Below are 22,547 nucleotides of genomic sequence, written 5' to 3'. Positions count from 1 at the left end.
TAATAGGGTCCTTTACATAAATAGCCAAATGTGGAGAAGGGACAGGTAAAAGTGAAGATTTAATTTTGTACATACTGAATTTGAAATGTCAATAGATCTCCAACTAGAGATGTCCAATAAGCAGTTGGGGATAAGAAGTTTCCCCAGGAGACACAGTAGGGTTGGTTATATTTCTGGGATTCATAGCATAGAAATAATAATGAATCCTTATGAGCTGAAGAGACCACCAAGGGAGAAAGTGTAGCGAGAGGAGAAGACTTGAGACAGTCTTAGAGAGCATGCCCTGGATAGGCAGGAGATTGGAAACTATCAAAGGAGACTGAGATGCAGTCAGACAAGCAGGAAGAGAACCAGGAGAAAACAGTCTAAGTTCAATATCAAGGTCAGATGTGAGAATAACCCACAAGATAGCCAGTCAAAGTGTTCAAAGAACATTTGAAAGAGGAGAGATCACTTTGAAGTTGAGGGAAGAAAGGGGGGAGAATTTTGAAAACTTCATGGAGAAGGTGGCACTTGATAAAAGAGAAGGATTTTAACAATCTGAGACTTTAGAGGATATATGTTCCAGGTAGAGCCTAGGCAAATTCAAAGGAGAGGACAAAGAACAGAGTTGGAGAAAGCTCCACAGATTTTAGCTTGTGTTGATATATTAAATCACCAGTGCTGATCACTTAAAAAATAGCACTTCCATCTGAACCAATTATTTTTGAGTCAATAACTTAGATATTTTCTAAAACTGGATGGTAGCAGGGTCTCTGGACAATTTCTTGAAACATGAGGTTAATGGAAACCTGCCTTTGATTGGGGAGGGGAGTGAGAATGGAGAGGGAAGTAGGGGAGGAGGGAGGAGGGAATGGAGGAAGAGAGAATCTTATAGGAGAAAAGCACTGAATTTGGAAAGTCTGAAGACCTATATTGAAGCCCTGGTTGTTACATGTACTATTTGTGTGACCTTGGTGAACTCATTTAACTCCTCTAAAGTCTTATTTTCATCATCCAAAAAATGAATATAATAATACTTATACTTCTTATCTCAGTCAACCTAACAGAATTGTGGGGGAAAAAAGTTCTTTGTAAAACCTTAAATACAGATGAGCATATATATATATATATATATATATACAGACTAGATGCCTCCTCACAAAGAGATACAACCCACTGCACTGTAGGCCAAAGGCACCTAGATTAGCCAGTAAAATCCTTAGAAATAAAAAGACTGCAAAGCCACTTAGGAAAGGGCAAATGGAAAATAACTCCAAAGTGTTGAATTATCTTTCAGGGAAAGCAAGAACAGAGTCCAGTGAATGGAACGGAAACATATTGACAATAGCAAAAAAGAAACAATTATAACACATTTTCATATGAGATCCTAAGAATACATTGGCTCCCCTTTTTGCTTACTCAACAGAAAGAAGAGGAGAGAGAAAGATGAGGTTGACATAACCAGAGTGCAAACGCTTGCATTTTGCTTCTCACTGTTTTCTTTAAATTCTTAAAGAATTTGAGATTTTTTATTCATTTGGTTTTTTTGTGTGGTTTTAAAGTTTTTGTTCTGGAGTTGTTTTTTGTTTGTTTCTAAAGGAAACATGCTGGAAGGAAAGTCAAGTGAAATACCATAAAACTTTAAAGGTCTGGTGTTCTCAGTGATATTTCAAAGGAATTAACATCCTAAGATCAAAGGAGTTGAAATTTCCCTGAAACACAGATCTATCTGGTAGTCTTTCCTTATCCTAAAGTGAAAGTTTCTCATAGAAAAAGATTTCTTTTTTTCCCTTTGGAAGGGAACATTTAAGATTTCTGTGTAGAGACCACATAGTACCGTAGGAAAGGCTCTACCTTCCTTCAAGCTATTGTCCTACATCTCTATTTTCTCAGCCATATTCTTAGAAAAAGCTGTATCTGTTTGTTACCATTTCCTCTCCTTTCGTTCTGACCTCACTACTCAACTTAAATTGCTTCCCTTAAAATAATAGTATCAGTGATCTCATATTTGCCAAAATGAATGGTCTTTTCTCAGTCTTTGTCCTACTTGTACTATATTTGATATTGGGATACTCTCCTCTTGGATATTTACTCCTTCCTCTCTGGGATTTTGTGACAGCATTCTCTCTCTGTTGACCTTCCTCCTGTCCTGTCTACTCAGTCTCCTTGACTGTCTCAGCATCCATATTGCACTGCCTAATTAGGAGTGTTCTTTCAGTCTCTTAGGCCCTCTTCTATTCTCTTTCTGTTCTCCTGGTGATCTCATCAGCTCCCATGGGTTCAATTATTGCCTCTATGTAGATGACTCTCAGATATATATCCAGCGCTACTCTCTCCCCTGAGCTTCTGTTCCACCTCATCAACTACTCATTGGACATTTCAAATTTTATTTCTCAGCAACATTTCAAACTTACAATTAAAAAAACTTTCCCCCCAAACTCACCCCTTTCCCAAATTAACTTTTTTTCTGTCAAAAATACCACCATTTATCCACTCTCAAGTTTATAGCTAGGATACTTTTGCCTTCCCTACCCTTATCTCTGATTAGGGTCCAGGTCTTGCCATTTTTACTTCCACAACTTCTCTCATATCTAATTCATTGTTTCTGCTCACAGAGAGCCACAACTTTGATCCCTTATCTCTTCTCCCAACAGGTTACTACAGTTGTCTCCTAACTGATCTCTCTCTGCCTCTACTCTGTCCCCATTCTAGTTTATCCTAATTTGTGTCTCTCTATTGTTTCTAGGATAAAATATAAAATTCTTTGTTTATTGAGCTACGACTTGACTTGGTTCTAGCTTTTCTTTCGAGTCTCTTGTTTTTTGCTTTCCCCTCCTATACTATGCCAAACAGACCTTCTTTCTGATCCTCATCTCCAACTCATAGAATTCCTTTCTTCTTTCAAGACTTAGCTCAGCACCATATTCTACATATAGCCTTGTTTGAGCCCCTCTACAAGTGCCTTCCTTACTATATGCATGTTTTATTCCCTTTCAATTTAGTTTACATATATTTGTGTGGATCCTACTATCCACTAGACTATAAGATTCTTGAGAGAAATTATTTTATTCTTTGTATTCACCATCCCAATGCCTGGTTCAATGATTGGCACATGCTTAACAAACATGTTTTTGTTGTTACTGTGATGTCCATAGGACATCCAATTAGAAATATTCAATAGTCGGGAGAACCTTTCTAGCATCTTTCAACTCTAAAGTTCTGAGATATTTTGTCATATAGAAGAAGGATTTTAATTGTTCTCTTTGACTGTCAAGGACAGAAGTAGGAGATATGGGTGGGAGATTTAGGCTTCTTGACCATTAAAGTCATCTAAAAGTAGAATGGGTTGCCTCTGGAGATGGACACATTGTTAAATATTTTTAAATAATCAATCACTTATTAGAGGTATGTTGAGGTTGAGGTGGGATTCTTATTTAGACATAGTTTGAAATTAATGTCCTCTGATGTCCCTTCCAACAATGAGATTCTGTTATCCTGTGAAGAGAGAATCAATATTACTTTTGAAGGCTCAGTTTTGATTGATATTGGATATTTAGATAGTGGAGGAAAAGAAATAGTCAAAAAAAGATTCCAAGATTTCTGGCTTGGGAGAGTGGGAACTTTGAAGGAAATATGATGTTTACTTCTTTGTCATTTATCATACTAGCTGTGATAGAAGGTAGATTTGGGACTATCATAACCAAGAAGCTTGAGAGGTAAACTATAAGGGATGCTTTAGTAGTGATTTAAGATTCATTAAGTGCTTTAATACATTATCTCATTTAATCCTCACAAAAATTCTGTGAAATAAGGCAGTATAATTTTCATCTTCATTTTACAGATGAGGAAGCTGAGGCTCAGAAGGGCAAAGTGATTTTTCCTAAGGTCATAAGACTAGGAAGAAGGAAAACAGGACTAGATCTTCTTCCATTATACTACACATGACTCTTTAAGAACTAAGATGTCATATTGAGACTGGTTTGACAGTTATAGCTAAGTGAGATTTTCCAGAAAAGGAAGTTTCTTGAAATCTTAAGGGTCCCTTAGGGGGAACTGAGAGTCAAGAACATTTATTAAGTACTACGATTTGCTGAGAACTGTGTTAAGTGCTGGGTGAGATACAAAGTTCAAATAAAATACTCCTCTGTCCTTATGAAATGGGGGAAATTAGATTAATGTCCGATGTAACTTGGGCTAGTCTGGGTTTGCCCAGTTTGGCTAACATAGACATGTCCTCTAGGAGCTTCTATTCAGATTGCCAATCAAGGGAGATTACTAATAAAGAACATGAGGCATTCCAGGAATAAGGCAAAGCAAAATGGTATAGAATCAAAACACCTCATCTTTAGAAGGTCTCACCCCTTCATTTTCCTTACATGTAAACCAAAGTGCAGAGAGGGATAAGTAACTTACAGGTGGTCAAATAGCTAATAAATGGCAGTCAAAACTCAAACCTGGAGTCTACTGACTCCAAATTCAGTTCAGCTCTTCTTACTCTATGTGTTAGAGGGATGGAAGGTAGTGCAGTTTGATTGCAGCAAAAGGAATAATATGAATAACAAAGAATAATATGAAAGAAGCTTGATTAGGTAACCAGGTAGAAGAATTTGAATGTTAAGCATTACGGAATAGGGAGCCATGGCAGAATTTTTGAGAATAGGAATATTATGAGATTTTTGCATAAGGAGGAGGGTGCTGGTACCAATATGAAGGATGTTAGGTTCAAATGGAGGCGAAGGAGTATAGATTTAAGACTTGGAGATGGAGATGCAATATAAGGGGGGGTAGGAAGGGAAAGGGGGAAATGCAGAACTTGTGCTTTTCCAAGGATGGAAACAGATTGAATAGCAGGAATGATGATTTGAGTTCTGGGAAGCTCTTCATGGTAGTACACATGTAAGGAAGCCAAGAGACCAACTGGGTAGTGCTTTTTACCCTGTTCATTGGGAAAGGGATTTGAGATAGCCCACAATCCTGAAGCAGCTCTCTTTTCCTTCTCTGTTCATTTAGAGCCTGAATCTCAGAGCTATAAATCTTCAGCCTGACAAACATAGATTTTCTGAAGTATGATTAATGAAAAAAAAATTGAGATGGCAGGGTAAAACCTGATCCTATTGTAGAAGGGAGTGATTGGGAGAATTGAAAAATCATCAAACTTCTGCCTCTTGTGAACCAATCTGGAATGCCACCTGGTGGCAGCTGAAAGGAAAGCTCCCTACTTAGCCTGCTCCTGAATGTCCACTATGATGAAATAAGTTAGGATCTCTGCCCTTAAAGGTCTGTCAACTCTTGTGGCCAGGTCTAGTCTAGCCTACCTCCACCCTGTTCTCTCCATTTCCATAGACATAACCCTAATTTAGACCCTTATCAGTTCCCATTTGAACTATTACAGTCACTTCTAGATTGGTCTCATTGCCTCTAGTCTTTCTTCTCATTCACCTGGGTTTCACAGAGCTACCCAATATATTCTTAAAGCACAGGTGTAATCTTGACATTATTACCCTTCTCAATAAACTCCATTGATTCCCTCTTACTTCTATACAAACTCTTTGGCATTTAAATCTAAACAGCTTCAGTGTACTTCACTCATTTTATTATATATAATATACAAATATTTCAAACATGGACTCTGTTATTTGGCCAAACTGGTATTTTTCTATCCTTCATATATAGCATTCCATCTCCATGGCAGTGTCTGAAATCTACCCCCTCTGTGCTTCCATTTGAACTTATGTAGGATAGCAAGGTATTGGGAACAGATAATTCTACTATGTAGTACCCTCATTTATTTCATTTTCTACTTTCCCCAGCCTAGGCTGTCCCAGAAGCCTTTTGAGATGGCCAGGCAGGAAGAAAGAATACTACCACTGAGTATTCCACCTCCTTCCTTTATTATTTGTCTCTTGGCTACTTGTCTGCTCACAAAGTTTAAATGAGATATTATCAATAATTCCTTTCTTTCTGATAAGATAGAATACCAATTGACCTTATTATTTGCCCTGCAATCCCTTGGTATTGTAATTCTAACTATTTTATTACCTAAGGATCTCTGAGTCTTTTTATTTGACTCCATTTTATGTGTCATTTCCCCAGTTAGAATGTAAGCTCCTTGAGAGCAGGGACTGTATAGATTTGACAGTTTATATTTCCAGGGCTAAGTAGAATGCTTAATAAATGCCTTTTTGGTTATTCTTTCTTTCATTCATTCCATTTCTTAGAATTCCTAGCTTCTTTTGGAGCTGCTCAAGAGCTACTTTTTCCATGAATTTTTATTGATTTCCCTATCTGTTAGTGCCTTCTCCCCAAATTATCTATGTATATGTTCTACAGCCATAGGCATATATGTTGTATATCTTGTTTTCCCTGGTAGAATATAAGTCCCTTAAGCAAAAACTTGAGACTTTTGTCTCTGTATCCCTCATGCATATCATAAGGCAGTGGTGGAATTCAGCCAGTTTGCACTGGTTCAGCAGAACTGATACATAATTTTATGTTGAGTTCAGGGAACCAGTTGTTAATTTATTTGAATCCCATCACTGCCATAAGACCTTTACATGCTTGCTTTATTGATAGAGCAATGTCACTTATTGTTGTAATAATTGATAGGTTGAAGGACCTTGAGAATTTCTCTGAGAGAGAGGCAAAATGCAGCTTGCGTCTAAGTCCAACTACTTTGATCACCACTTTCCCTTAGACCTCAAGCCTCGCCCTGTAGACAAAATCTAAGGAAGCAACATTTGGGAAGATGTGTCCTAGAACCTTTATTGACAGGTGCTGTACTCTCACCTTAGTAGCCACAACTAATGAAGATCTAGAAAAGAAAGTTCTTGGCACATAGATCCTTCACACTGTTAAATGACTCAAAGTTGGAATACTATGATTTTATTAGCAGAGTCTTGCTGAGCATATAACAAAGAGCTTCATATATAGTAAACATTTAATAAATACCTCTTCATTGATGGATTGATTCATCTAGTTCATTTCCCTCATTTTACAGAGGAGGAAAGAGAATAGCAGAAATCACAGCAATTTATACTATAATTACCCAGGTATACATATCAAATCGAGATTGAAAATCACATCTTCCAATTTAAAAATCAGTGCTCTTTCCACCAAGCTGCTCTCCCTGGGATGACCTTTAATACGTCATCCTGGGGGCAGCTAGGTGGCACAGTGATAGAGCACTGGCCTTGGAGTTAGGAGAATCTGAGTTCAAATTCGACTTCAGACACTTAATAATTACCTAGTTATGTGACCTTGGGCAAGTCACTTAACCCCATTGCCTTGCAAAAAGAAGTCATCCTAATATCTCTACTTCTCAATTCTTGACCTAGTAAAAGGAAATCATAATACTCTGGTTATCTATCTCAAGACTGATTGTAAGATGATTCTCTAGAGCTAGAGATTGCTAACCTGGGATCTGCAAATCCCCAAGTGACTTGTGAACTTGGATAGGGGAAAATTAATTTTGATTTTTGTTATCTTCCAAATGAGATTTTGCATTTCCTTCAGTGATGAGTTTTAAAAAAATACTAATTTTGGAAAGGATTTATAGGCTTCATCAGATGACTAAAAGTGTTCGTGTCACAAAAAAAGTTTAAAGGATACAGGGCAAAATATCAGACTGAACATGGACTAAAGCCAGACTACAGATCAGCATCATCTTCATGAGTCTGACATTCTGGTTAGCTTGAGAGCTCTCTTTAGCTTGTCTCCTCCTTGCATCGTGGCAAAACAAGACATGTACATAGCTAGTTAGAATAGTGAAACCAGGACTCTACTGTGCATATATCATACAACTTTTCCTTCCTTTCACAAGTGACTGTTAAGTAGACTGCTAAAGAGATAAAATAACTCCTTCTCAGGAGGTGTTGGGAGAAACACATGTTGTTCCCCTGTGATGCTGACCCTAAGCTATGCCTGACTATGACTTCAGTCCCATACCCATATCTAAGTCTCTCATTGTAAGAGGAAGGTTTGGGCATTCCTAGAGGAAACTGATCCAGTCTGAAACATTGAGGGACCTGAAAACACTAAAATGCATCCTGGTGAGAGCTATATTCCCTAAGGAAAGATTCTAGGAAGTGGGAAGCTGTTTTGCTTGTAAAAGTCATAGAAAACATGATAGCCATTTTCAGATAGCTGAAAGTCAACTATGGGAAAGTGGTAGATTTATTCTGTGTGGCTTAAGAAGGGAAAGGACTGTGATTTCATTGGCACCAGAAGCTACCAAAGGAAGAAATTTCTTCTCTCAATGCAAGTTACCACTTTCTTGGCAGCTTTTAATCTGACAATTGCTGAGAGTAGTAAGAGACTAAGTGATTTGTTCAGAGTCCCATAGTTCTTGTGTTAGAGCAGCTCCATATATGTTTTCAGCTAAAGGGGGAAAACTAGGTAGAAATTATGGGGGGAGGGGCCAATTTTTGGTTCAGTATGACTGACAATAGTCAAGTCTTGCTGAACATTTAACAAAGAGCTTCATAGAACCCTTAAGGCAGAAAGGAGGGGACCAAGTTCAGCCACTTATGCCTTTAGGTTAGTTACCCTGGGCATCTCTACCCATGTTGCAACTATGTCCAACTAGTGTTTAACTTGGTAAAGGCAGCATAACTATTCCTTGTGTATTTAATCCTAGTTTTTCTATGTTACTGATACTGACTGATCAAGTTCAAGGTGAAAGAACAATCAGATACTATTCCTACTGTAGTAAAATCACTCAGCTGATCTTGGGTTACCTGGGTATTTTCCTTCATACATTTTCACTCATTCCCATCTTGTGTTTTTTACTGGCATAACCTAAATTCTGGAGAAGCATCCAGTGCTGTGCATTTCCTCAGGAGTGTCTTGTGTGTCTGTGGATGTTGATGAACTACCCCAACATTGTCTCTGTTTGAAAATTGTTCTGTGATGATGAATCATTATCTTAGATGCAGCAGCATCTGTCAGTGACTAGCACCGACTGAGTGAGTTCTCTCACCATGGAGTTCTTTATGTAGAAAATAGATGATTACTTATCAGGTATGTTATAGAGGGAGTTTTTGTTTGGATGTGGGTTGGACTAGATGGCCTAATGTCCATTCTGTAATTCCATAAAATGGAGTCCTAGCAAATCTTTTTAGAGTGAAATTAGTAGTAATGGCAACCTCAGAAGAGCATTTCAGGAGGATCAGTTTGCAGGCTAACCTGGTTTAGTTAGATTAATAGTCACTGCATTGATTGAATAGCCTATCCAGAGCATCAGCTAGCTTCCAGAGTTATCCAGGAATAAGCCTCACAGTTCTAGACTTTACCTTAGCTCCTCTCTGGCTAGTTCTTTAAATTATTTTTTAAACCTTTTTTCTCAACTATTATTCCCATAATTATAATGCTATTACCCCATTTTACAGATCTGGAAAATTAGACAAAAGAAGATTAGGTGACTTTATTTAACAATGGATGAATTGGATAGGTGGCATTTTTGACTAGCATCCAAGGGTCTTGAATATTTAATGACTGAAGTGATAGTAGGAAACAAATATACTAGACTTGGAGCCAACAGACCCGAGTTTAAATCCTAGCTCTGGGACTTACTAGTTGTACAACTTTTTGTACAACTGAGCCACTTCCCCTTGCGGTAGCCTTACCTTGTGGAAAGGCCACTGGATTTGGAATCAGAGTCTGTGGGCTTGAATCCTGGCTCTTTTACTTTTCTATCTGGGTAACTCTGGGCAATGACTTCAACTTTCTAAGTTCAATTTCCTCATCTATAAAATGAGGGTAATAATACTTACAACCAGCCCACCTCACAAGTTTGTTATGAGGAAAGTGCTTTGTAAACTTTAAGATGTCATAGAAAGGCAAACTTATTTCTGTGAGCTCTTTCAATATGTCCTTGTCCTTCCCTATTTCCTGGAGCTGTAAGTAAAGATGCAGTAGTTAAAAGTTGTCTATGGGTAGAAGATTTTTGCTTCAAGTTCCAAAGACTAGTAGTAGTATCTTTGCAGAGGAAGGGAAGGGTGGCAGTCTTTATTTTTTATGTATCTAACAGTGCCTTTCTTTTGTTTTGTTTTTTCTTTTTCTCTTCTCAGCTGTGCGGCTGTGGGCTGTTAGGGGTGGGCATCTGGCTCTCTGTCTCCCAGGGAAACTTTGCCACCTTTTCTCCCAGTTTTCCCTCACTGTCAGCAGCCAACCTGGTCATTGCTATTGGCACTATCGTGATGGTGACTGGCTTCCTGGGCTGCCTGGGAGCCATCAAGGAAAATAAGTGTCTCCTTCTCAGTGTAAGTATGTTTCCTTCTTTCTCTTTTCAATTTTTTGCTTCTTCATTTGTTTTGTGTATGTGTATATGTGTGTGTTTGTTTGTCTCTAACTAGGAGTTTATAGCTAATTCCAAGGAAGGTACTTCTGAAATATTTTATCCTATTCACTCTCTGATTCCTTCCTAGATTGATTAACTCTTCCCATTTATATCAACATTTTCTCCAAAATTGGTTTCTGTCATCTGACCCCAACTGTTGTCCATGCCTCCAGTTCTCCCATATTGTTAAGTAGCTTTCCCAAGTTTAGAATATACTATTCTCTCCTGACTCCTTTGCATTGTGATCCCTATTTTTTGTTTTTGTACCTAGAGGTCATATGGAAACTTTTCTTCTTTTTCTAGTTTTTCATAGTCCTGTTGGTCATCCTCCTGGCAGAGCTGATCTTACTCATCCTGTTTTTTGTCTACATGGACAAGGTGAGCTATTGGGACAGGAGTGTGGTAGGTTGTAACTTAGTTTTCCTTCCCAAAGGGTCTTTAAAAAAAACCAACCAGGGTCCTTTAAAACCATAGAGTATAAGATCTACTAGGACCTCTAGAATTCTAATCTAAATTCTTCATTTTTAGAGGAGGAAACTGAGCCACTCCCCCTTGAGGTAGCCTTACCTTGTGGAAAGGCCACTGGATTTGCAATCAGAGTCTGTGGGTTTGAATCCTGGCTCTCTCACCTTTCTATCTGTGTAACTCTGGGCAAGTTACTTTACCCTAAGGGATCTCAGGATACTTATCAGTCAAATGAAAAGGTTGGGCTAGATGATATCTAAGGTACTTTTCCTCTCTAAATTCTATAAGTTGTCTACATAAGATCCCATAGAAAATTTGTGACTAGACCTGGACCCAGAATCCTGCCTTCCTACTTTAATGTTCTCTGATGCCATAACTCAAAATTTTAATTGTGACTATGTGACATTCACCTATGGTCTCTTCCCTACCCCTGACAGGTGAATGATAATGCCAAAAAGGATCTGAAAGAAGGTCTGCTCCTATATAACACAGAGAATAATGTGGGACTGAAGAATGCCTGGAATATCATTCAAGCTGAGGTGATGCTAGAGACCTGGGTAGTGAAGTTGGGAAGGTCTGGGAGGGGTGGGGAATGACTTGGTGATACAAGATATTTGTATTATGGTTTAGAAAGCAGATAGCACTTTCTGCATTTTAATAAGAAGAGGAAAAATCTTGTCTTTGTGCATACTATCCAAGGGCCATGGATTGGAGAAAATAATCAGGATTGAAGAACGAAAGAGCAGGGGTTGCTGGGATCAGAGCTGGAAGTCTATCAGGAGGCCCCAGTGGATCACTTTGTTAATAAGATGGTCTAGATGACAGTCTGGGCCCTGGATAGTCCAAATGAAAGTTGGACTTTTTTAGTTAGAATTTTTGAAGGATTGAAATGTAAAAAAAGATGATTTGTTCAGTTTGATCTGAGATATTGGTTTCAGGAACAGTGTAGGAAAGTTATTAAATTTATTTATTTTTTGTTCTCATTTTGTACAAATGTTTTTTTACATTAATAAAATATTCCTGTTTACAAGTAAACAAAATACCCCTCCTCCCCCATGAATATAGATAGACTTGCTTGGGTGAAAAAAAGTAAAGGGGAGAGAAAAAAATTAAAATAAAAAAATAGTAATAATTGTAGGTATGGCCAGGTGGTGCAATGGACGAAGCACCAGCCCTGGAGCCACGAGCACCCAAGCCCATATCCAGCCTCATAAACCCAACAATCACCCAGCCGTGTGGCATGCAAGCCACCCAATCCCCACTGCCCTGCAAAAACCAAAAAAAAAGAAAAAAAAAAGACCAAAAATAAAATAAAATAGTAATAATAGCAGGGGTGGCTGGGTGGCAGACAGAGCATTGGCCCTTGAGCCAGGAGCACCTGGGTCCAAATCCGGCCTCAGACACCCAAAGATCACCCTGCTATGTGGCCCCAGGCAGGCCATCCAGCCCCACTTGCCCTGCACCCTCCCCCAAATAATAATAACAAAAAATGTTCTTGAGTCTTTGTTCCAACACCAACAACTCTGTCATGGGTGGATCATATTCTTTATGATAAGTCCATCACAAAAGTTACTTCCATATTTTTCCACCTTTGCCATTGCTGATCGCAACTCCCTCCTTTCTTATTTCTCCACTACCATGTACTCTATTTTCTCTCTCCTTTCACTCTGACTCTGCTGTAGGGTCGCTGAGTGGTGCAGCAGACAGATCCCTGGTCCTGGGGCCAAGAAGCCCTGAGCCCCCATACCACCCCTTAGGCCCAGAATCCACCTGGCCCTATGGTCCTTCCAGGCCTTCCAATCCCAGCCCCTTGCAAGAAGTAAGAAAGAAAATGTGTTATATATGACCACTCTCCCCCCATGATCCATCCTCTCCTCCTTTATTCACATCCCCACCCCTTCCCCCTGCTCCCCCCCTCCTTCTTACTCTAAATGTCTATACCCCATTGAGTATATATGCTATTTCCTCTCCTAGCCATCTCTGATGAGAGCAAAGGTTCCCTCATTCCCCCTTGCCTCCCCCCTTCCATATCATTGCAATAGCTCATTGTAAAAATAAATCTTATTATGTGAAATATCTTGGACTATTCCCCCTCTCCTTTTTCTTTCTCCCATTCCATTTCCCTTTTTTTGATTGACTCCATTTTTACACCATATTTTATCTTCAAATTCAGCTTTCTCCTGTGCTTCAACTATAAAAGCTCTCTCTACCTGCTCTATTAACTGAGAAGGTTCATATGAGTATTATCAGTGTCATTTTTCTATGCAGGAATGCATGCAGTTCATCCTCATTAAGTCCCTCATATTTCCCCCCTCTCCTCCAATCTCCATGCTTCACCTGAGTACTGTATATGAAGATCAAACCTTCTGTTCAGCTCTGGCCATTCCAAAAGGAACATTTGAAATTCCCCTGGTTCATTGAAAGTCCATCTTATTCCCTGGAAGACGAAATTCAGCCTTGCTGGGTAGTTCATTCTTGGCTGCATTCTAAGCTCTTTTGACTTCCGGTATATTGTATTCCAAGCCCTTACGAGCTTCCGATGTAGTTGCTGCTAAGTCCTGTGTGATCGTGACTGCAGCTCCACGATATTTGAACTGTGTTCTTCTGCCTGCTTGTAATATTTTCTCTTTCACTTGGGAGTTCTGGAATTTGGCTATAATATTCCTAGGGGTTGGTTTTTTGGGATCTCTTTCTCTGGGGAATCGGTGGATTCTCTCCATTTCTATTTTGCCCTCTGCTTCTAGAATATCAGGGTAATTTTCCTGTAGTAATTCTTTGAAAATGATGTAAAGGCTCTTTTCCTGATCATGACTTTCAGGTATTCCAATAATTTTTAAATTATCTTTCTTAAGTCTGTTTTCCATATCAGTTGTTTTTTCAATGAGATATTTCACATTTTCTTCTAATTTTTATTTTTTTTTTTGTTTTGGAGTATTGATTCCTGATTTCTGGTGAATTCATCAATCTCCCTGAATTCTATTCTTTGTCTGAAGGATTTGTTCTCCTTAGAAAGTTTTTTTTTTATCTCTTTTTCCATCTGGCCAATTTTGCTTTTTAAAGCATTCTTCTCCTCAATAACTTTTTGAACTGTTTTATCCATTTGACCTAAGCTGGTTTTTAGCATTCTATTTTCTTCAGCATTTTTTTGGATTTCCTTGACTAAGCTGCTGACTTTGCTGACTCATGTTTTTCCTGCATCTCTCTCCTTTCTTTTCCCAGTTTTTCTTCCAACTCCCTCATTTGATTTTCAAAGTCTTTTTTGAGCTCTGTCATAGCCTGAGCCCAATTTCTGTTTTTCTTGGAGTCTTCAGATGCAGGAGCTTGTGCTTCCTCATCTTCAGACTTTTGATCCTTCTTGGGCTCATTTGCAAAATATTTCTCAATAGTCTTCTTTTTGTTTCTCTGCTTGCTCATTTTCCCAGCCTGGGCCTGGTTTGGGGGTGCTTCCTGAGCTTTTGGGACACTCCCACAAGGGTCTCAATGTGTGAGGCTCTGTCCTCCCTCCTGGTCTGTGAATGACCATAAGCGCTCCCCTCTGTCATGGGGCTGAGGTGGGGGGGTGCCCTGCTGTTCTATGGGGGGGCCTAGACTGGGATCAGGATCTGAATGTGGTCAGAGCCCCAGAGTCCTGTTCCAGGGGCAGAGGACTGAGCTTGCAGTTTCTCTTCACTCCCCTCCCTCAGCTCAATGGGCTCATGCCCTGGGGGCTCCTGCTTACTGGCTTTCCTGCTTCTGTTTCCGGCTCTGGGCTGCAGAAAGACCAAGCTGCTCCCTGTGTGCCCCAAGGGCTGGGCTCCACATGCTCGCTCTGGCAGAGGTCCCCCACTGTTCCCCCACTTTGTGTCTGGTGCTCCTTGGGGTGCAGCTCTGGAGACTCCCCCACTGCTGTGAGCTGTGGCTCCCAGCGCCCTGGGGCTGCCTCCGGGAGGCTGAAGTTCTTTGGCTTTGGCGGGCCACCCCTCTGGCAGGCCGCCTCTCCGATCCCAGGGAGCAGAGCCTTTTTCGGAAAGTTATTAAAAAAAAACAAATTTTGGTTTGATTTGAGGATAAACTTCCTAAAAAAAGGAGTAGGTAAAAGTGGAGGGGATTGGTGTTATGGCCTCACTAGAGGACTTCAGAAAGAGGGTTAGAAGGACTATTTCAGAGGAGGGACCTACTAGATATGGGCTGGGAGATATACTTTCCAATAGAGATTCTGTGTTTCTGTTCTAAGGATTTTTGTGGTTTGGGAATGCATGTGTGATGGGTTTTATACCTGTAGTAGATTTACCTTCCTTATCATATTAGGCTTAGACTAATGGAGCGCTATCTTTGGCACTCCTTGAGTTTCAGATAACTCTGCTTAGTTTCAGATAACCTTGGAAACAATGGGGAAGGCTGGCAAGGGAAGGCCATGCAAGTATTATAAATTTACCTCATTTAATTCAGAAAGCACATAATATGCACAATCAAAAATAGAGTACTCTAAAAGAGAAGACATCTCATCCACTTCTTCTCTAGGTCAAGATTTAGGATCTTAATGCCCCATATGGACATGATAAATTTCATTCTCCTATCTGTAGGAAGGGACATCACTTTGTATTTCTCAGATGAGGCAAATTGTGACCTGAAAAGTGGAGGAGATGGCAACTTGCTGTGGCTAGGGACTGATTATCTATGCTCATCTAATAGTGCTAGCTAACCCTAAGAGGAGGCAAAAAAGGAGATAGTATCTTCTAACTTCCGTCTTCTTCTCTCACCTCTTGGTAGATGCGATGTTGTGGTGTCACTGACTTCACAGACTGGTTTCCGGTGCTTGGAGAGAATACAGTTCCTGACCGCTGTTGTATGGAGAATTCCCAGGATTGTGGGCGCAACTCCACCACCCTTGTGTGGAAAACAGTAAGGACTAGAGATCCAACCTTGCTTAAATTTCATTTTCCTCCTAGGAATCAGTGGGTGAATACAAGTCTGAATAGTGAGGGAAGGCTGGGGCATTATGGAAGCAAGTAAAGTCCCATTTGGCCTCATGTTCCCTTTTGTCCATATGAGGCTGGGACCAGGTTCAGGTAAGTAGCCTGAGATAGTGACCTGAGGTTAGAGGAGTAAGGTTAGATACCCGAGAAAATAAAGTAATATAACAAAGAAGGAGAGAATGAAGTTAGGGTTGGTATAGTATAGTAGAATCCTAACTGTGAAGAGTTGTAGTAGAGTACTCACCTGTTTTCATTCCCAGCTCTTCTACTTCCTAAACATAGAAAGCCCCATCTCTCTGGTTTCATTTTCCTTATCTAGAAATTGGTTAATTTATGAGGTCTGTTTCAGCATTAACTGTGATTTTTGTTCCTGGAGCAGGGTGGGAATAGGAGGAGATACTGGGAGAAATAGTAAAAGAAGTGGGTGAAGGGACAAGGGGAAAGGAAATGAGTCAGAGAGCTGAGTAATGGACTTATATCCAGCTGCCAGCTGATGTAACCTGACCCCATCTGGATCTCTCTCTTCTCAGGGATGTTATGAGAAGGTAAAGACATGGTTTGATGACAACAAGCACGTTTTGGGCACAGTGGGGATGTGCATTCTCATCATGCAGGTATGGTATAGCTTTTCCTCCCATATTCCCATTCCATCCTAGAGTAGAAGACCACAATAGACTTAGGAGAAACTGGCTATCTTTTCTTCCCAAATATTTTAGAAAGTTAATTTCCAAACTCTAATCTCTAAAAAACTAAAAATGATAACTGTTTTTCAGATATATGTTAACAGATAGCAATAGTGCCTATGTGATCCAAGCAGTAAGCTTTAGGTCTTAATAGTTACCATTGTTGAGGAAGAGGATGATTGTGATGATGGTGGCATTATATTTACCCAAACACTTCACAGGAGGGCTTTAAATTACTAATAAAAAGTTTTATCAGCTTTCTCTTAGATGCAAACCTGATTCCATCATTCTTAACAAAAGCCATTACCAAAAAGATGAGAATACCAGTGACCCTTCCAATTACATGTTTATGTACTTTATACAAAGCTTTCTCAGTTGTATCTCTCAAAAAATCTATAAACACTTTCAGAAAATCAATATCTTGATTCAAGAGCAAAAAAAAATGTGCCAAAAAGTCTCAGGGGTATAAAGAGCAACTCATTATCAATTCAGTGACTATTGAACAAGACATTTGAAAGTGCCATAAAATTTTTTACCTCTTTTATTGATTATCACAATGCCTTTGACTCAGTTCCACACTCATGACATTTAGTCATGTAGTGCAAATAAATGAAATTGACAATAATGAAAATCTTAGATTTTTTTTCCATTTTAAAATATGCCACCAAAACATTGTCAAAGACAATTAATATAAAAGGTAGTATATTCTGGAGAGTCAATTAATATTAAATGTATCATCATCACTGTGGAACAGAACAAGTTTTCAAGTCAAATAGAGAGTTGTCCCAAAACAAAATATTAATCTCATATTTCCACTGAAAATTTACCTTGTGATATCAAAAGGTCATTTAGAACCAACAGATGTCAAGTACTTAATGAACATTAAGGGTAAATGAAGGCTTTTGAGTTTGAATCCATAGCTAAAATTGAGTCAATAAAAGGTAGTACTTCCATGTTCCTTGGTCTTCTCCAAATGAAAATCATTGAGTATAATTCTCAGGGAGAAAGAGGCTAATGAATTATGAGACTAACTGGAACCAAGGAAGGGTGAAGCAAAAATTTAATAGGAAATACACATTTAACTCCAGAGACAGATCTGATGGTATCTGAACACAGACTGAAGTACAATTTTTTTTCTCTTTCTTTCACTTTATTTTTTATGAGATTTTTTTTTTTATTTTTGTAGGGGGGAGGGGGGATTATGCTTACTCTTACAATAAGACTATTTTAGTGTTGAGTAAATAAATTTTTAAAATGTAAAAATTAAATAAAAAAAGGAAATACATTTAGAACATTTTAATAACTTTACAATACAGTCTTAATATATACTATTGGCATGATATGGATCTAAAAGTTATCTAGAAAAAAAATCCATAATGTTAAGGAAATTCCAGAATGAAGATAACAATGAAAAGATGAACTTTTCTTTGTCCAAAAGGGGAAAAAGATTGATATTCTCAGAGTACAAGATAAACAGATTTTATAAGAGTTACAGAAATATTTTTGGAATAAATAGACCTTTGTTAAAGCAGTAGTAAAAACCAACAACAGATACATAATGTTGGATTTGTCCAATGTTAACTGAAAGTGGTTTATCCTTGTGAAGTCTATGAAATGATTAAATTTCAAGAATAAAATAAAAGAAAATCACTCAGTGAGCAAAAACTCAACCAACCATTATATCACCATAATTTTCATTTGTCTATAGAAAGAGAAGGGCTTATGAGAGAGAGATTCAGGATCAGACCATTGACACGAGAAATTACAGAAAGTCTACTTAAGATGATCATCATCATAATAATGGTGTTAACTGTGAACAATGTTCTCCAAGTTCTGCTTATATCACTTGCTCAATTCATATAAGTCTTCTCAGGTTTTTTCACCCCTTTGTCATTTCTTAAATTACAATAGTATATTATTATAATCATATTACAATTTGTTTACCCATTCCCTATTTGTTTGATATCACCTCAATTTCCAGTTCTTTGCCATCACAAAAACAGATGCCATAAATATTTTTGTACCTATGAGTCTTTTTCCTTTTTCTTTGATCTCTTTGGGGTTCAGACCTAATAATAGTATTATTGGGTTAAAATGTATACACAATTTTATAGTCCCTTGGTCATAGTTCTAAATTGTTCTACAGAATTTTAGGGCCAGTTGATAACTCCACCAACAAAGCATTAGTGTATCTATTTTTCCAGCATTTGTCGTTTTCCTTTTCTGTCATTTTAGCCAATCTGAGAGGTATGGCGTAGGTCCTCAAAGTTGTTCTAATTTGAATTTCTTTAATCAATGGTGATTTATAGCATTTTTTCAAGTAAGTATTGATAGCTTTGATTTTTTTTTCTGCAAACTGCCTGTTCATATCCTTTGAACATTTATTGATTGTGGAATTATTTTTATAAATTTTTGACTCAGTTCTCTACCTATTTGGGAAATGAGAACTTAAAAGTTTCTTTAAAAAAAGAAATTTACTGTAAAAATATCTACCCCCCCCAGATTTCTGCTTTCCTTCTAATTTTTGTCAATGGGTTTTATTTGTGCAAAAGCTTTTTAAATTTCATATAATCAAAAATTATCTATTTTACATCCCATGATCCTCTCTAGCTCTTATTTGGTCAAAAACTCTTCCTTTATCCACAGACCTGACAGATTTTTCCATGCTCCCCTAATTTTCTTATTATATCAACCTTCATGAGTAAATCATATATTTATTTTGATCTTATATTGATTTATGACATAAGATATCATGACCCTTGCTTTTGATGGATGTGTCCAATCTTAGATCATCCTTCATTTTTGTCTTTTAGATTCTAGGCATGGCCTTCTCCATGACACTCTTCCAGCATATCCACCGGACTGGTAAAAAATATGATGCTTAAGTCAACTGGCTGGGAGTGCCATCCATACTGTCTACACCAGGGAAGAATTGTGCTTTTGTAGCCTCCTGAACACCAGACTGCCATCCCTTCCTATGCATAATCCAGCCCTTCCTGTCCAACACATCGATGCCCCTACCCTTCCTGAATCATCCATAGACTTCTTTGTTGGGTGGGCCGGGTGGGTAGGGAGAGTGGGGAGGAAACTTCAGGAGGTGGGAAGTTGTGTGTGTGTGTTGGGGGTGGGGGGGTGGGACTTTTCTGCATCCACATCTGTTTCTTTGCCAAAGAAGATGGAGGGATGGGGAGAGGACAAGGTAGAGTGATGGGAGATGCTAAAAGAGCAAACTCCAATATGACACCAAATCCCTCCTTAGCTCTCCTTTACCTCCTGCCCTTCTACGCACTGACACTTTGCCTGACCCATGGGGAAGAGGATGGGGAGGAAGAGGCAGACTTCAATCATTGCTGGGGGCTTCTTCCTCTTCACTTCCCTGCGCCCTTTCAAGGGACACAGCCTCTTCTATTTCTGCAAATAATCACACCTCGCCCCACCTCTGGTCCAGAGACCTGGAACACTTAATGGGAGGGAGGGCCAGGGAGGTCCAACCATTTTAAGTAAGGGGCCCCAGGCAATGTTCTTTCTGAGGCATTTTGTACCCTATGATGTATCTTTTTTATCATTTTATTTTATCCTAATTTTGATCATTTGGGATCAGTATTCCCCAAATACTGTAGGGTTAGGTTTCTGATCTTTAACTTTTTACTATATTGGTTTCTTTGACTTCTTGGTTTTTTTGGTTGGGGGGGGTGGGTAGTGATGGGTGGGAGGGCATCCATCTGGTTTTAATCTGGAAAACACACTGTGTAACACTTAGGAGGACCTTAGTAAAGAAGTACTAGATTTTTTTTTGGCAATATCTAGAGGATGAGATTAACTGGCTGTGCTGAGAAAGCTTGGATTGGGCTCAGTTCCTTCATTTCTGTGAAGGGCAAGACAGGGGGTCCATGGCCCTCTCAAGGACTTTTCTCTGGGGCTTGGAGTCTTTTGCGAAGTGAAGGAAGTTCAGGGGGCAAAGAAAATTCAGTGCCAATGAAAGACAGAACTAATGCTGTGAGTTGGGTGGGAACAGGGGACTAGAGGAGATAATAGGGAGCTTGCAGTATTTCTTGCTAATCTCTTTACCAGGAACTATGGCCTGAGCTAGAATATATCTGCTGCTGTTTTTGTTTTTGTCTTTGTCTTCTGTCTTTATGTCTTTGTCTTCTTTTATCCTTCCCTCCCAACCATCTTTGGCATGGGAGACTCTCCCTTCACTCCATTCGGTCATTCCCACATCAAATTCCCAGACCTCCCTTTTTCTTCCCCCAAACATTCCTGTAAGAACTCTTGATCATATACCTCTGCATTTCTCACATATTGCTGCTTTTCACAAAGGAAAGGACAGATGGAGGTGTTAGAAGGGAACTCAGAAATTACCTAAAACAATTCCCTTACTTGACAAACATGAGGTCCAGACAGATTCAGAATCTGTTCTCTGAGGTAATGGGGCCCTAAGCATATCTTTGGTTCCCCAGATAGATGACTAGGTGAGTTAATTCCCCCAAGGCTGATTGGGAAATCTAGAGTTGACATTATCAAAAATCTAGTCTCCCTCCTGTGGGTTGGTAGAATGGAGTCATAATCCTGGAACACATTCTCCTCTCCATCCCCTATCTTTAACCAAGGAGGAATTAATACAAAATAAAAGCTAAAAACAACCTATGTACATCCATTAAAAAACAAAACAAAACAAAACAGCACAATTCAGAAGAGTAAAACCCAATTTGTAATGTGTAAAGCTATGCACACACACACACACACACACACATATATATATATATATACATATATATATGAGACTAGTGGAAAATTTGTCCTCAGCAAAGCACAACTCCCTACCCCTAATTCTAATAATCAATCCTAAGAAAAGTCTGAGAATCTCACAGAATCAAGTTCCTATGAGGGTTCCTCATAGGTTCACACAGTAGGGCCAAGTTAGTGAGAGTTTCCATCTATCTTTCCTTTATATTACCTGAGAAATGTAAGCACAACCAACAAATCCCTGACCATTGGTTTACTTTAAACGTCATAAAAATTGGGACCAGGAGTGCAAATGTTCTGGTTTGGCCAAAGCTTCCTTCTTCCCCCCTCCCCTTCCCCCCAATTTGCTTGCCAGTGTTAGTGGTGATGGGGTCTCTCAAAGGTGGAGTGTAGGAGTCGTATCCTCTTTAGGACAAAATACCATGGCAATGATAAAAGATGCTGCTAATAGAGAGATTACTCCCTCACCATCAAACCAAGAATGGCAAGGTCTAATTCCTTTGTGTTTGTCTTTTTAAATTTTTTATTTTTTCTCCTTATTCTCTACCCTCTCCACTTGTTCCCTATTCTCTATGCCTGTCCCCTCCCCTGTCCACTTGTCACCTCCCCTTATTCTTTCCCCCTCCCCTTGTTCCTTCCCCTCTCCTTCTGTTCCCTCCCATCCCCTCCCCCCCATTCCCTACCCACTGTCTTTACTCTTCTTCATACCTCCATTACTAGCTTTTTTGGCCTCTTTTTCCCCCCTGGTAATGAGTTAGGCAACCTGTTCAAGCAACTTATTCAACCTGATGAGAGATGACACAGAGACTTTGATGAACTGGTTTTTGATGCATAGGATGGGATCTGGTGTACCTTAAGTTTTGGGCATGGGATGGGATCAAATTTTTAATTTGATTTAACTTCAGCAGCAAGAATGCTTAGAGAAGTGGTGGCATTGGACCTTGCTGTTAAATTTATTTTTTTTTTCTGGGAGGCTCCATGGGTCTTTTTCTGGCTTGTCAGCAGCCATAGTCACTCTCTTTGTTTATTTCTTGTCTGCTTTCTCCCTTTGAGTGTTTGTCTCATTGAAGTCTCTCTAAGCATAGCTATTCAGCTGGTTTTTGAGTCTACATTAGAGCACATTCCCTTTGGATAGGTGCTCTCATTGCTTCTTCAAGCAGGTGGATTGTTCCATGCTGCCTACCCCTCAGAACCAGTAGTCAAATGATACCACCTGAGGTCAGTGGTGCTGGGTTGAGCATTACTCTATGGGATAATTTGGAATGAATACCTAATTTCTTTTGCCAAAGATGTGAGTTGATTCAGTCAGCTCTGGTAGGTGGCATTTATAAACTTAGCACTGCCCCCACCATGCTTCTCCTTCCCAACCCTGATAAATAA

At 39.2% G+C, this 22,547-nt stretch overlaps 1 protein-coding gene across 5 annotated transcripts in view; it reads left to right on the top strand.

The window, feature by feature from the left end:
• TSPAN9 (tetraspanin 9) overlaps positions 1 to 19,480 on the top strand; it is a 240,544-nt gene extending 221,064 nt beyond the window's left edge. For all 5 annotated transcript variants that reach the window (XM_074194642.1, XM_074194644.1, XM_074194645.1 and 2 more), the window contains 6 exons: positions 10,050 to 10,241; positions 10,622 to 10,696; positions 11,221 to 11,322; positions 15,533 to 15,664; positions 16,269 to 16,352; positions 19,235 to 19,480. In XM_074194642.1, the coding sequence (XP_074050743.1) occupies positions 10,050 to 10,241; positions 10,622 to 10,696; positions 11,221 to 11,322; positions 15,533 to 15,664; positions 16,269 to 16,352; positions 19,235 to 19,306 (657 nt within the window). In that variant the 3' untranslated portion in view covers positions 19,307 to 19,480. The remainder of the gene's footprint in view (positions 1 to 10,049; positions 10,242 to 10,621; positions 10,697 to 11,220; positions 11,323 to 15,532; positions 15,665 to 16,268; positions 16,353 to 19,234) is intronic.
• The last annotated feature ends 3,067 nt before the right edge of the window (positions 19,481 to 22,547 follow it).

The sequence above is a fragment of the Macrotis lagotis genome, chromosome 7 (genome assembly GCF_037893015.1).
Source record: "Macrotis lagotis isolate mMagLag1 chromosome 7, bilby.v1.9.chrom.fasta, whole genome shotgun sequence".
Taxonomy (NCBI): domain Eukaryota; kingdom Metazoa; phylum Chordata; class Mammalia; order Peramelemorphia; family Peramelidae; genus Macrotis; species Macrotis lagotis.
Note: the sequence above shows the minus strand (reverse complement) of the source record. Positions and strands in the feature narration are given on the sequence as shown.